Genomic DNA, 14,549 nt, shown 5'->3' with positions numbered 1-14,549 from the left:
TTACCATCTAACATAGACAATATCCATTATTGCCATTGGAATCATGTCTAAATGTGATCAATTGTCTAGTCAACAGTTCTTTGGCAGACATTGTCTTAATATTTGTGTTCAAATAAAGTCTAATAAGATTGAGCTCATTGAAATCGACATTTCAATAACATTGTGTTTAAATTATTAACCATTTTTGCATTAACCTAAACTTTGAACAATTATTATAACACATTAATATTTTTCCCAATCCCAATGTCAAATAAAACAAAATTACTATCATTTCGACAAGATCATCTTTATCTGCTCTACTCCATATTTTTTGACCAAACATGCTTTGACCATTTCTTTACATCACTTATGGACATATTTAGGTTGTTCGTGGGTGAAACCTTTATACAGGTTAGCCTAGCCTGACCACAGTAGGTTGTCAAAACTGATTTTTGATTTGGTATTTTGAACTTTAGCACTAGTGAAATAAATTGTTAGTTTTGACCACATTTTGCTGTGAACTTACAAAGTTCAACGAACAGGAAAACTTTTCAATGCTCAACATTTGCCAAGCCTACGCTTGATTCAGTTCTCAGTTGATGTTATCAAGAAAATTATGAAATTATAATTAGTTTTCGGGTGAAAGTTTTATTCGAAAATTTTGATATTCGATTAATGAAATTGAAAATTACATTGTTTCAAGTTAATTATAACTTTCGCTCATCGGAATTGACGTACACTTATTATCTTACGGTTAACTGGAAGATAAAAACTTTTACCTTTCAATTCGTTTGTTTAAAAATGGAAAAGTCATGCAAGAGAATAGAAAATTTCCGGAATTAAATTGTTCAATTTCACCGAGAACAAAGTAGAAAAATGATGAAAACAGAAACTCGGTGAAAAGCGTAAACAGAATGATTAATGAAAGCTCTTCATGAAGAACTCACAATCAATTGTTTTCCCTTAAAACTAAAAAGTAAACAAAAGTAGGAAACATGAAGGAACCCAAATTTTCATGATATAGACATTGAAATAACTTTGATTTTTCCTTTAAAAAATAAGTTCTAATTCAATTACAGAATTAGAAATTGAATGAAGTATAATTTCATTGTTCAATATAACTCATGTTCAGCAACAGCAGATAAGCAATGTTCAGTTGTAAACCCATTTGTGACTCTCAACACATTTGCCCAAAGTTGAAACCAAATTAATCAATAAATTGGTTCACTTGGTGTTGAGTGTAAATTGATTGAAAATGAAAAGTAATGTTAAGTGTTTCAAGAGCTTTATTATTATCATGAAACAGTTTCATTCCAAGATGTTATTAGATATTTATTTAATATTTCATTCATTTCCTTCTATCAATCATTCAATATAAACACTCTTCTGGGATGATGATGATCAGGTCTTCAATGAACAATCAAATAACATTCAATGAAATTAGTTGTTAGATTAACAATTTTATGAGAAAGTTTTTTCTCAATTTTTCTTTTCTTTTAAACTCTTTCAATATTGAAATGTTTTACTTTTCAGGATGAAATAACTGTCAGAAACTTTATCCATAATTTGAAATGTTTTACCTTTTCTTTTATCTGTTTGCGTCAATTCACAATGAAATTATGTAAATCTTTTCCATCTACAGACTTTACTCAGAATTTCATGATCACCAAAACTTTCTTTCTTCTTCTTCTTCACTCCCTGTTAAACATAAATACACAACATTCAATATTGTAATGTGAAAATTCTGAGTCTTTTTCTTTTCTCAAACTTCCAAAATTGGTGTTCATCAAACAGAATTGAGTTGACACCGGAATCGAGTTTTGCTTCGTTGAACTTTCTCAATGAGAATCAGAAATGATCAACTTCGATTAGTTTGTTGTTCCAATTTGATGCTTGTGAATCAAAAACTAATTATTCAATTAGAATTCAATTTTTTGTCTTTTCTAATTTAATTAAAACAATCAAATTGGTTGGTTTGAATCGAGGAAGAAACGGTTAATTGGAAATTTAAATTAAATGCCAAAATCAGATGCAATTCATCAAGCCATTTACATACCTTTTCTGTTCATGGACACATCAATATGCAGAATAATATGAATTTATCTGAATTATTTATGCTCTATATTATTCTTGAAATGATATTATCTTTTTATTCATTTTTCAGATTTAAATTGCATTTTTCATGGTTACAATTTTTACATGAAAAAAGTGTAATAAATTGGCTGACAACTTGATTACAATTTAGTCTCATTTGTTTTACAGCAATAAAGAAATGTCAACATTGAATTAAGATTTGTATCAATCTAAAGGTCGCACTTTTCCTACTTAAAATTGTACCAATCAAAGTTGATTAAAAGCTGATTATGGAACATGATTAACAAAAATCTCAATGAAACTCAAACTATTGCTATTTAATTGTATCAAGATGAAATATCGATGATCAACAATTTGATAGTCACAAGGCTCTGACACATTTTACTGTATCTTGGATGTTCATCCAAATATTGGGTTAAATTGAAAACAAGATCAAATTGACAACTTGATTGCGATTTAGTCTAGTTATTAATGAATTAATGTCAATGAATCAATCCAATGGCCTTACTTTGTAAGCATTCATTATGGATACAAAATTACTTTTACATTCAATTTTGGATCGTCTTCACTGACAATCAAAGCTGATTCAATATTGGGACAGAATCTGTTTATAGTGCGAATTTGGTGATTCAATGATTTAGTAAATCAGTGGAAATAATTGTGAAACGTTAATACAGGGAAATGTAAATTGTAATTCAAAATGATTCTGGTAAAGAAAACAAAATATGAAAAGAGTTGAAGGTGAGTCTTTTTTAATCTTGAAATGTAATTCGAAGCTTTGATTTTTTTCTTGTTGGGAAACTCAGAACTCATTACTTAGAATATTTTACTTGAGATTAAATTGAAAGCAGACAACAGACTTTCTTGTCCATATTCAGAGAAACCAAAAGTAATACATTCAGTTGAATTGGTTCATTTTTACGGTAGAAAAATTTGTTTCTTTTTGCTTCAACCAAATCTTTTGTTTCTTGGATCAATTCAAGTTCATATCCAGTCAGTGATTCAAAATGATATTGAATTATGGAGAAGATGGAGAAATAGTTTCTGGATAAATTTCACTGAAATGTTCAATGAAATTACCTTTGTTTTCATTTCAATAACTTGAGAATGGTAAATACATTTTCATCAAAATCGGCCAAATTTTCAGTCAATATTCAAAATGCTGGTTCAACAGAATAGTTGAGAGATTTGCATGAATTACTTTTTCTAATGGCTGGTAGAAACTTCAAACAGACCTTTAAAAACATTGGATTCAATTCAATATTTGAATTTGCTTTCAATTCCAATCATTTGATCATTAAATCTGAATGGTTATCTTATTTTGTCCAAATAATTGCTACTTTTTCATCTTGTTGTTGACTTGAATTGTAAATCATTTTGTTCAAGTTCAATTTTTAATACAAAAACTGTCTTGTTTGGGTCAAATATACAAATTGATTGGTTCACTATTTGAGCTTCTTAGGTTTACTTTGAGCCATTATTTATCATAAAACACAATTTAAAATTGAAGTTTGTTATGTTGGTTTTAAGTCTCGACATTCAATGTTGGAATTTATTTTTTAGCCATTATTTTTTATCTTTAGACGACTTTTTTACATGATTAAAATGGGTTTATGAAGGCACGAGTTTTGCACAGATTCAATAAGTAAATTTACAATTATTTAATTCAATTGGTAACTTGACTAAATTATAGATGAAAATTGTTGTTGAGTTGGAAATTATTAATAAAATAATAATCTTTGGAAATAATCAATGCAAGACATCGATACATCGAAAATATTCTGTCTGACTCCATCTGTCGGAGTAGTGATGGCAATAACTTGATAGTGCGCGTTTGAGAAACGTGGGTGAAAACACATTTTTTTCGTTGCTGGTGTTGTTGTTTATTAATTACGCCGATTTTGTTTTTATTTGATTATAGTTATTATTTTGTATCAAATTATGGTAAGTAATTTTGGCTTATTCAATTCTGTCCCTTTCCTGTTAATCAAATTGACTCTTTTTACTTTTCAGGCTTCTTCGCAGTTGCATGTTTTATTTGAACATGCTGTGGGTTACAGTCTATTCAGAGTAGATGAATATGAAGAGATAGCTCAAAGTATCCCTAAAGTTGAGAAAGCTTCATTAAATTTCTCTAATTTCAAGAAATTAGTCAAATTAATTGCATTCACTCCATTTAAAACTGGTGCTACCTCTTTGGAGAACATGCTGACTTTATCTGAGGGTAACTTATCTGAAGATTTAATCACATTCTTGGAGAAACATGGTAAAGCAAAGATGGCTCTTGGTGTTGCTGATCCTAAAATTGGTACAGCTATTCAAGAGAAATTCCCTCGCATTGTTTGTCAACACACTGGTGTTGTTCCTGAGCTTCTTCGAGGAATTAGGTTCCATGCTGATAAGTTACTCGACTTAACAGCCAAAACCACAATCGATCCCGCTGAAGCCGGTCTGGCTAGATCCTTTTCCAGAAGTAAAGTTAAATTCAATGTTAATAGAGCTGATAACATGATAATTCAAAGCATAAGTTTATTAGATCAATTGGATAAAGACATAAACACATTTGCAATGAGACTGCGAGAGTGGTACTCTTATCATTTTCCAGAATTATTGAAGATTGTTAATGATAATTATCTTTACGCCTGTGTTGTTCAATTGATTGGTGATAGAAAGCAAATAGACGAGACGACTATATATCCAGAGCTGAAAAATATCGTCGATAATGAGGATTCCTGCAGTCAAATCATAAGTGCGGCGAAAACTTCAATGGGGATGGATATTGCCGAAATAGATTTAATAAATATTTCTAGCTTTTCATCAAAAGTTATTAATCTTGTTCAATATCGGCGTCAGTTGATGGGTTATTTGCAAGGTCGAATGGCCAATGTAGCCCCAAATTTATCTGCTCTTATTGGAGAAACTGTAAGTTGACGATATCTTCATATACCATGTCTACTTGGTACCTGCTTATGTCTAGATGTTTAACTCAATTTCTTATTTTCAATAGGTTGGAGCTCGTCTTATATCTCATGCTGGTAGTTTGATCAATTTAGCCAAGTATCCAGCTTCGACTGTCCAGATTTTAGGAGCCGAGAAAGCTTTGTTTAGAGCTTTAAAAACACGTGGTAACACCCCCAAGCATGGTCTTCTTTTCCATTCAAGTTTCATCTCTAAAGCAGGACCTAAGAATAAAGGTCGCATTTCTAGATTCTTGGCAAATAAATGTTCAATTGCTTCTCGAATTGATTGCTTTAATGAACAGCCAGCAGATGTGTTCGGAGTTACATTGAAAGACCAAGTTGAAGAAAGACTTGCTTTCTATGAAAATGGAAACGTACCCAAAAAGAACATCGATGTTATGGTCGAGGCTAGTGAAAAGGCTCGTATTTTAGCTGACAAAAGAGCTAAGAAACTTGCAAAGAAAGCTAAAAAAGAAGCCACAATTAAAAATGAGTTTGATGAAACTATTTCTAACTTGGAAGCTTCCGATGAAACTGGTGAACCCAAAAAGAAGAAGAAGAAAAGCGACATTGTAGATGTTAAGCAAGAAAATGCTGACGAGATGAACGTTGATACTCCAGTGAGTGGAAAGAAAAAGAAGAAGAAGAATAGGCAAAGCAATGCTTCAGAGGCTGATCAAGAAAACTCTCAGATTGGTGATGGAATGAACGTTGACGATGAAGCAAATGATTCGCTTGCTGATAACCAAAATGAAAAAAGTGGAAAGAAAAAGAAAAAGAAGAAGCAAAAAAATGCTGCAGAGATCGATCAAAACAATGGCCTGGATGAGATGATCGCTGATGAAAATAATGGCTCAATGGTAGACGAAGGAGTTGAAGACAGTGAATCCGCTCGCAAAAAGGCCAAGAAACTCGCCAAGAAAGCGAAAAAATTAGCTGCAATCAAAAGTGAATTTGATGAAACAATTTCTGCACCGGAGGTTGGCGATGAAACTGATGAACCTAAAAAGAAGAAGAAGAAGCGGGTCTGATTGATTTAATACTGGAATTATCTCAGCTTTACATTATTATTACATTATTTAAGAATTTTCTTTCCAAGCAAATGCATCATGTATCATAATTAACATAAGGTATATTTTATTATAAATTATAATTCATGTAATTTGTAAAAAATTAAGTATACCTATAAATCATGAATATGACAGAAAATAAATAAAACAACAAAAATTAAAATGATTCTCAGTGATTTTTAAAAGAATGCCATTAAATGTCGAAAAATGTTGCACCAAATTGATCTTATGTTAGACCCTTGAATTGTGTAATCAAAGAATCAGCAATTAAATTTCCTTCCTTATCTTTGATTCGTAATCTACCATTCGCAAATCGGGTCTCTTCAGTTCCATCGACATGGATAGTTTTAATTGTTCCATCTAAATACTCTCTTCTTTTAAACTCGCCAGTTCGTATTTCTCTTTCTCCATTTGAAAGTTCAATTATTTCAGTTCCATCGACTGATACTCTAATGATCGTTCCATCAGGAGTTATTGTTTCCTCTGAACCATCCGGACGAATTACTCTCTGAGTACCATTAGGGTAAAATATGGTCTTAGTACCATTAGTGCCAACCCTTTCAATCTGACCACTAATAAAAAAATAAATTGGAATTAAATTTCTGGCAATTATCGATGGAAAAATCAAAATTTTACCTGGGAAATTCAACAACACGAGTTCCATCAGTATAAGTTATTTGCCTCACTCCAGATATATAACTATAAATCTTGGGAATAAATTAATCAAAATGAAAAAACAATAGATTAAAATACAATTTAGTGTATAAATATCAATAAAAATACTTACAATAGTATTGTCACTTGTTTTCATTATCTGATCACCATTACTGAGCGTTAAATGTGTTCCTGTCTGGAGTTGTTGTATTTGTGAATAAAGAGATGTTTCAGGTGATGTCAATACTTTTGAACTGGATGAAGGTAAGTTTATTTTCAATCCTTGCGTTTGTGATTCTTTTTTCAATAATTTTGATTCGATTGTTTCTAACTTATTTGATAATGAAAAAAGATGCTTCTTAATTTCATTCATTTCAGAAAAAATCTTCTCCGGGGAAAATTTTTCTTCACTTGGGGCTTCGTGAGACTTGTAATCGGCAATGTTTTGTTGACACTTGGTAGTTAGTTGGTGCAATCGATCTTCCAATGTTTCAATTTTACGCTTAAGTGATATTGTATAATTGCTGACTTTTGGAGCCGAAAGAGGATTGGATTCAGAATCTTTAGTTGAATTCATTTTACCCAATGTAAAGGTTCCTGTTCGGGTGAGTTTTTTATTAATCTTACTTTTGGGCAAATTTTTTATTTTCGCATCTTTTCTGATCACTTCTGGTTCTTCATATTCATCTTCCCAACTATCATCATCGGATTGCAATTCTTGTAATTGCTGGAGTTTGCTTTGTTTCATTCTTATGTTTCTTAAAAGTCGTTCCAAAGCTACAACTCGAGGCTCATCATCCTCAAAATTCACTTTTTTATCCTTGGTTGAGATTTTGGGGGATTTTGTGTTATTATCCTATGATAAAAGATAGAAATTAAATTCAAACAAAAACTTAAAATTATAAATAATTAGGTTTGCGTACCGTTGAAATGATTCCGTGAGATATAACATTATTCTTTTTTTGTTGGATGGGTTCAAAATCACTAGAATATTGCGAAAGGATTACGTTGGACAAACCCTGTCCAGATAATGATCTCCTGTTTGGTTGAACTTTTTTTGGCTCAACTGAATATCTATTTAAACCATTTTGAATTTCCGAGTTATTTGATCCAGATCGCTTAGCCACTTGAGGTGCAGATTTTATGGTAACTTTTTTACTTCGAGCACTTCCATTGGTTTTGTTTGCATCTATTTTTCTTGGACAATATTCATCAGATTTTTGCACACATTTCTCAGCTTCACTGCGAAATTGTTGTTCTAGTTTTTTCTTGCAACAAGTACGACGCTCTCTTTTTGGTTCATCAGATTTTGGAGCAAACCTTGTTAGGCCAGAACCTTTTCTCAGAAAAGGTTTTTTCGGCTTATCTGAATCGTCAAGATTTGCAGGACTGTCATCTCTTTTCAACGCTTCTTCAACAAGCTCTTCAAAGGATTTAACTTTTTTTCCATCAATGGCAGGCAGAATCGGAGTATCATCTAACGAAATACTCAAATAATGAGTCCCATCAAGAGAGCTGAATGAATCTTGACTCGGGCTAAACATCAAAAACACAAAGAAAAAATTAAACAAAAAGAGTTGTTAAATTAAGTTGAATTACCTGAGAGCAGCTGAGTTGGTGTTATAAGACGATTCCTCAGGAATGGCTTGTAAAAAATGATCAATCCTTTGATCATCCATTTAAATGACAAATCTTTACTAATGATTAACAGATGAAGCAAAATTATGTTTACAATTATAAACTCAGCAACCGAGGTAACCAAAGCAAAAAAGTTGTTGGAATTGGCTCCAAAAATTGAAACCAAATGAGCCAATGAGAAGCGAGTAAAGTCAAGTTTTAAGCAACGCGGCAAAGTTGAATTTCAAACAATATTTATTCATTTACATTGTATAGTTTATTTATCCATTAATTATTATTAGACTTCAATATAATAACATTCATTTTACAATTTTAATGTTAGAAAAAATAGTTTAATTTAACGAGGCTTATACAAACATGGTTTCAAAGTTATTGCAGGTAATTCTGAAATGTTTTCCTTCTTCAGGCTTTTCTTTTTGGTAGCAAGAATGAAAACAAAAAAATCATTTGGAGGTAAAAATTGTTTCTCTACCACTTCAAATCCATATTGTTTCAACTTTTCTTGAAATTTATCTACACTTTCATCTTCGAACCGTGATGATACCTCAGCAATCATGAGAATACCCTTTTTCCGCAATAGCCTATTGGCCTCACAAATTAAATCTTTGATATTGGTGGCCATCAAGGATAAACTATAAACAGCTATATCAATTGAATGATCTTCCAGAGGAACCTTGGTTATATCTGATGCTATAATATCATGATGTCGAGATACTGCATCAAATGAGTGAACTTTAGCTTTAGGAAGTTTCTGCTTAATTGTTGGCTTCTTACCACAACCAAGATCTGCAATAACCCATTCTTTCTCCCAATCAGGACCAGCAAACTCTTCGATTTTCTTCACGATATAGTCAACAGGTTTAACAGGCCATTTACGAACTATTTCTTCATATGCTTCGTGGTATTTATTGAATCTGTCTGCATCTTTCATGTAATCGAATCCACTTCGACTGTTATTGCTGTAAATGAATTCATTCATAGCTCTAAACTGGGAATATTCCAAATGCTTTTTACAATGTACATTCAATTTTCCACTACGTGATAGTTTAGGTTTGATTTTGAAGTTTTTGGGTTTTAGTTTTGGTAAAAAATCATCCTTCTGTTGCACATTGTCACTTTTCCCAATCTTGGATTTTTTGGTAACCAATTTGAAAAGCTTTTTACAATGTTTTGGCTTGAATGTTCCTTCCATGGCATACAGATCTAGATTAAACAAAATAATCACAAAAACAAAATAAATTTCAAGTTAAATCAGAGAAAAAACAGAAAAATAAAGTCACGTTGAAAATTGTTGATGAAAAACAAAATATTGAATCGATAAATCGATGGTAATCGATGTCGAGTGAAGCTATTATTCTTTGATTAAACCTTTATTATTAAACTTTATAATTAAAGTATAAACAATCATCCAAAATTCAACGGAAAAAATCGCAAGATGAAGATAGTTTATGAATAATTACACTAGTATCTGCAATAATTTGAATTGTAATATACAAAATCAACATCTGATAACTTTGCTTCATTTCAATCAACATGTCTATTGATATATTGAAGATTCCTTTAATTCCTGCAATCTAATCCTTATAATAAGCCTGAATTAGTTTAAAATGTATGTGAATTTCAGTCTAAATTTCAGTTTTATATCGATTTTAACAAATTTGACTGTAAATAATGTCAGCTTCCCGTTTCCTGTTAACATCCTTTGAAAAATTGTGAATTTCGAATGAGCATAATGTAAGATTCTCATGATTTAAGTGGAACCTTGTTTAACAAGCTCGTCAAAATGATCTTTTTAATTCCAGAATTGTTACTAAATCTTTTTTTGTTTTCATTTATCTGGTCATTAACTTATTCTTCAAATATCGATACCAAATTTCCAATACTTTTGAAGTCATCAGCCAGTGGCAACGATTTCGGTGCGTCCCTTGCCTTTTATCAAAATAGGCAAGTAAGGTGAGTTTACTGTACAAATTCAGCAGAATAGTTTTTAAATCTAATTTTAATCATTAACTTGGGTTAACTTAAACAGATTTTTCATCGGAGCTCCAAAACAATTTTCACTCAAATATCCATCAATAAGGACTGGAGCCGTTTTTGACTGCCCATTGAACAATTCAACTTCACAATGTAACCAGATAATGGATCCTGCAAGTATGTTTTTATAACTATCTAATCAAACTGTAGTGATTAACAAATGACGATTCTTTATTCAGAGGATAATGTGGATACAATTGAAAACATGCTACTTGGTTCTTCAATAGCAACCAAATTTGGATCATCAGCTGCATCAAATAAGGTTATTGCTTGTTCCTTCCTTCGGATTAATGAATATCAAGCTGAAACATCTTACTATCCAAATGGAGCCTGTAATTTTATTAAACCAAATGGAAACTCAAAATATGATCAAATGATTGAACCATTCAAGAGTAGAAGTAAGTCAACAAAACTTGGAAAAGCAAAAGACGTAACATTAATCTACATGTTTCAAATGTAAACCATGTTTACAATTTTTCTCTGTTGATAGGTTCTCAAACTGTGGGTAAGGAATATCACTATTCGCATTCAATTTTTGGATTCTCGAGTCTTTTTATTAAAGTAAGTCACTTTTTACCCTTTTGAATCGTTACTAACTGAATCATCTATTTCAATTAGGAAAATGGTCTATTGGTCATTGGAGCACCTGGATTTTATACATGGAGAGGAGCAATTGTCTTATATACACCTGGAAGTTCCTACTCTTTCCCCTTGATTCGTCATTTACCCCTTGCTCAAGCATCATCTGACTCTTATTTTGGTTATGCAATCGCTTCTGGCCGTTTATTTCAAAGCCGTCATATTTACATCGCAAGTAGTGCGCCAAGAGAAGGTGATACAGGAGCGGTAAATAAATTTAATCTTAACTGCTGGAACAGAAAAAAAACCTTTAATTATGCTTTTTAGGTTTATTATTTTCGTGTTGAAACTTTACTTGCTTCCGAACAACTCACAAGCATTTATGGATATCAAGTTTTAAGAGGACAAGAAATTGGCGAATACTTTGGCTACTCTATATTGATTGCTGATATTAATGGTGATTTGATGGATGATTTGATTGTTGGTGCCCCTCTATACTCTCCTGATATTTCACGAAGAGGTGACATTGGAAGAGTTTACATTTATCAAAGTAACGATGTGGTTAGTATCCTATGCAAATCTAAGAATTATTTTAAACTGTTTTCATTTTTGTTTTTAGCATTTTCTTAACCCAACTTTTTTATATGGAGATCGAACACCTAAATCCAGATTTGGATCAACTTTAGCTGAACTTGGTGACATTAACTTTGATGGATATAAAGGTATCAAAGATACTATAATGTTCAATCTTCTGCAAGATAATTAATTATTTTATGCAATTCTATGATTTCATTCAAGATATTGTAATTGGAGCTCCTTATGAAGATGATGACTGCGGATCGATTTACATCTATCAAGGAAGCAAAGTCGGCCTTTCTGGATTATATTCACAGGTAAGTAATTTGAATAATTGAAGTAACAAAATGATCATCAAATTTTATTGTTTCTCTAGAAAATATCTTGTTCCGATTTTCCTTCGTACAATTTAAAAGGATTTGGATTCAGTATAGCAGCTGGTGTTGATATTGATGGCAACAAATATCCAGATTTGGTGATTGGGGCTCCTTTTTCTGATAAAGCAATCGTTTTAAGGTTCGTAAAATAGGTGTTTATATCAAAATTTAATCTCATTCTATTTTTCATCCAATCAGGTCACAACCGATTGGAGCTCTAAAGGTTTCCTTACAACCCGATACTGTCTCAGTGGATGAAAGCTGTAGATATAAACAGAACCTTCCATGTTTCAATATTACTTATTGTATGATTCTGAGAGGACAATATCTTAATGGTCTGCATACGGTTGAAGTTAAAATTGATATTGATACATTATTAGGATCAGATGGATCAATGTCAAGAGGACAATTTATCGTTAATAATGAAAAGCTGAAATCATTCCGTAAAGAAACGTTAATCGAAAGTGATAAAAGGTTTTGTGAGAAACCGATTCAAGTCATGATTAAAGTAAGTTGACTTCGATTTGCCATTTTATGATCAAGTTTTGTGCTAAAACAATCTTTATTTACTCAAACTACAGAAAGATATTCGGGATAAATTAACTCCACTAGAGTTTACACTAAATTACCAATTATTGAATAGATTACCCCAGTTCTGCTCTAACTGTCCACACTTGATCGACATCTCAACAATATCCGAGACAATACCTTTTGAAACAGGTTGTGGAGATGATGGAGTTTGTGTTTCGGATGTAACCATGTCTTTATTTTTGGCCAACAAGACAAGCAAACTTGGATCACTTATTGAAGGTTTTCACAGTTCTGTTTATCTGATTATTGCTCTTAACAATGCTGGTGAAAATGCTCATGCAGCCAAGATAACATTGACTGTTGAACCACCTTTAAAAACATCTTTTGAAAGCATCACATTTTATGAAACCAATGATACGAGTTTAACGCTGAATCTGGATGTTGGTAATCCTCTTGGCCCTGGTTCAAAAGAATTACAAATTCTTTTCGATCTAAGATCGTCTCTTATTGAACATTCAAAGATCAATTTTTTTTCTGTCTTCACTACCAAAAGTGATTATGCAGGAGGTGAACCGATTAAAAGCTCGTTGACAATTGGAGTTGAAAGATTTGCTCATTTGGACATTATTGGGTACGTTAAGTCGACTGATATCTAGTTTAACCAAAATTAATCAATTTTCTACTTTTTTCATTTAGACATGAAAGTATGCCTGTATTTTTCGACCATCCAGACACTCGGTCAAAACATTATGAACGATTTGTTTTGATTTTCACAATTTTCAAGACTGATTATAGCTCCATTCGGAGTCCAGTTGTTGTTTTTCATTTACCAGCTTCATTGCCAAATGAACCTAAATTCATTTTTAAACCCAAAATCGAGGTATGTTATGATTTGTATCCTTAATGTCCACATTTGAAGTAATCAATACTTTGTATTCTCTTACAATTAGTCTTTAGATTCAACAACAATCACATGTGAATTGAGCAAATCAGGCTTAGAACAGATGCCAGTTGAGGATTCATCCAATGGAATGGTAATGTCAGAAGCTCTCCGATCAAGCGAGGAAATTTCGATTTCAAGAGAGAAACGATCAATCAATGAAAGCATAAATTTGTCCACAGATCCTGTAACTAAATTGGTGAGTTTTGTTATGTTAGCTGGTCATCACCTAGTATAAAATAGATTAGATTGATAGATCGAAAATATGATCCTGTCGGTCAAAAGACTTTACTTAATAATCAGTTCACATAATGGAAACCATTCTCTCAAATGCTTTTTTAACATAATAATAATATAATCATATTATTTTTCAGGATTGTTCAACTACTAGTTGTAAAGATATTGAATGTCGACTTGGTAGTTTTGGACCAGGATCAAAATCAGTTAATATTAGGCTGATTGTTGTGGTAAACTTGCAAAAATTACAGAAATCATTTGGATCCCATATTGGTGTATTCAATTACACAGCTGAAGCAAAAACGGCTTTTCTGGATTCAATGGTCACTGGAAATGGGAAATGGTCACAATCAGCCCTGTCTGAAGTTCAATTGAATCAATTGCCTTACAAAGAAGCTGCTTCTTTTTGGATTATTGCAGGATGCTCATTTGCTGGTTTATTTTTGTTTCTTTTAATAATTATTGCTCTAGTCAAGGTAACTATTTTCAAATCCATGTTTAATGGTTTTCAATTTCAACCAATTAGTGCAAAAAATTCATGAATTATTTACTTGCAACAGGTTGGATTTTTTCAACGGAAAACGAGACAGCAAACAGAAGTACTCAAACAACGATACAGCATGGCAATAACTCCAAATATGCTGAAAGAGCTCGAGATAAACCTAAATGAAGATGATTCAGAAGAGGAAAATGGTGATTCGACTGAACCATTTCCGAAATCACGATTGTCTTTTATTTCATGAAATTGAATTTCAATTTCAATTTGTGTAATAAACACTTTAAATCATAATTATAATAATTTGTTAGATATTTGATTCGGGCTACTCAATCGCTAGATTCGATAAGTTTAATTGTCGAAAAAAAAACCAAAATAAATCAT

General features: G+C 31.9%; 4 protein-coding genes across 5 annotated transcripts; 2 read left to right on the top strand and 2 right to left on the bottom strand.

The window, feature by feature from the left end:
* Positions 1-3,898: 3,898 nt before the first annotated feature.
* Positions 3,899-6,266, top strand: Nop56 (Nop56 ribonucleoprotein). The gene is made up of 3 exons (XM_015933519.3): positions 3,899-4,017; positions 4,087-4,995; positions 5,081-6,266. The coding sequence occupies exons 1-3, from the start codon at positions 4,015-4,017 to the stop codon at positions 6,062-6,064; spliced, it is 1,896 nt and encodes a 631-aa protein (XP_015789005.2). The 5' UTR covers positions 3,899-4,014; the 3' UTR covers positions 6,065-6,266.
* Positions 6,146-8,548, bottom strand: Sas-4 (spindle assembly abnormal 4). The gene is made up of 5 exons (XM_015933520.3): positions 8,357-8,548; positions 7,681-8,293; positions 6,891-7,613; positions 6,740-6,810; positions 6,146-6,675 (listed from the first exon to the last, which is right to left on the bottom strand). The coding sequence occupies exons 1-5, from the start codon at positions 8,434-8,436 to the stop codon at positions 6,330-6,332; spliced, it is 1,833 nt and encodes a 610-aa protein (XP_015789006.1). The 5' UTR covers positions 8,437-8,548; the 3' UTR covers positions 6,146-6,329.
* Positions 8,549-8,611: 63 nt separating this feature from the next.
* On the bottom strand, positions 8,612-9,726 carry LOC107365741 (uncharacterized). The gene has a single exon (XM_015933297.3). The coding sequence runs from the start codon at positions 9,585-9,587 to the stop codon at positions 8,733-8,735; it is 855 nt and encodes a 284-aa protein (XP_015788783.1). The 5' UTR covers positions 9,588-9,726; the 3' UTR covers positions 8,612-8,732.
* Positions 9,727-9,770: 44 nt separating this feature from the next.
* On the top strand, positions 9,771-14,459 carry LOC107366015 (integrin alpha-9). Of its 2 annotated transcripts, XM_025161628.2 has the most exons (16): positions 9,771-10,129; positions 10,287-10,348; positions 10,425-10,546; positions 10,609-10,827; positions 10,920-10,990; positions 11,048-11,275; positions 11,336-11,569; positions 11,628-11,730; positions 11,807-11,901; positions 11,961-12,100; positions 12,160-12,469; positions 12,543-13,123; positions 13,189-13,372; positions 13,443-13,631; positions 13,807-14,145; positions 14,230-14,459. In XM_025161628.2, the coding sequence occupies exons 3-16, from the start codon at positions 10,534-10,536 to the stop codon at positions 14,410-14,412; spliced, it is 2,889 nt and encodes a 962-aa protein (XP_025017396.2). In that variant the 5' UTR covers positions 9,771-10,129; positions 10,287-10,348; positions 10,425-10,533; the 3' UTR covers positions 14,413-14,459. The 2 variants fall into 2 exon arrangements, with proteins under 2 accessions (XP_025017396.2, XP_015789079.2); XM_015933593.3 differs by having other exon boundaries at positions 9,990-10,348.
* The last annotated feature ends 90 nt before the right edge of the window (positions 14,460-14,549 follow it).

Source organism: Tetranychus urticae, chromosome 3 (assembly GCF_039701765.1).
Source record: "Tetranychus urticae isolate SD_2017Ah chromosome 3, NJAU_TeUrti_SD_1.0, whole genome shotgun sequence".
NCBI lineage: Eukaryota > Metazoa > Arthropoda > Arachnida > Trombidiformes > Tetranychidae > Tetranychus > Tetranychus urticae.
Note: the sequence above shows the minus strand (reverse complement) of the source record. Positions and strands in the feature narration are given on the sequence as shown.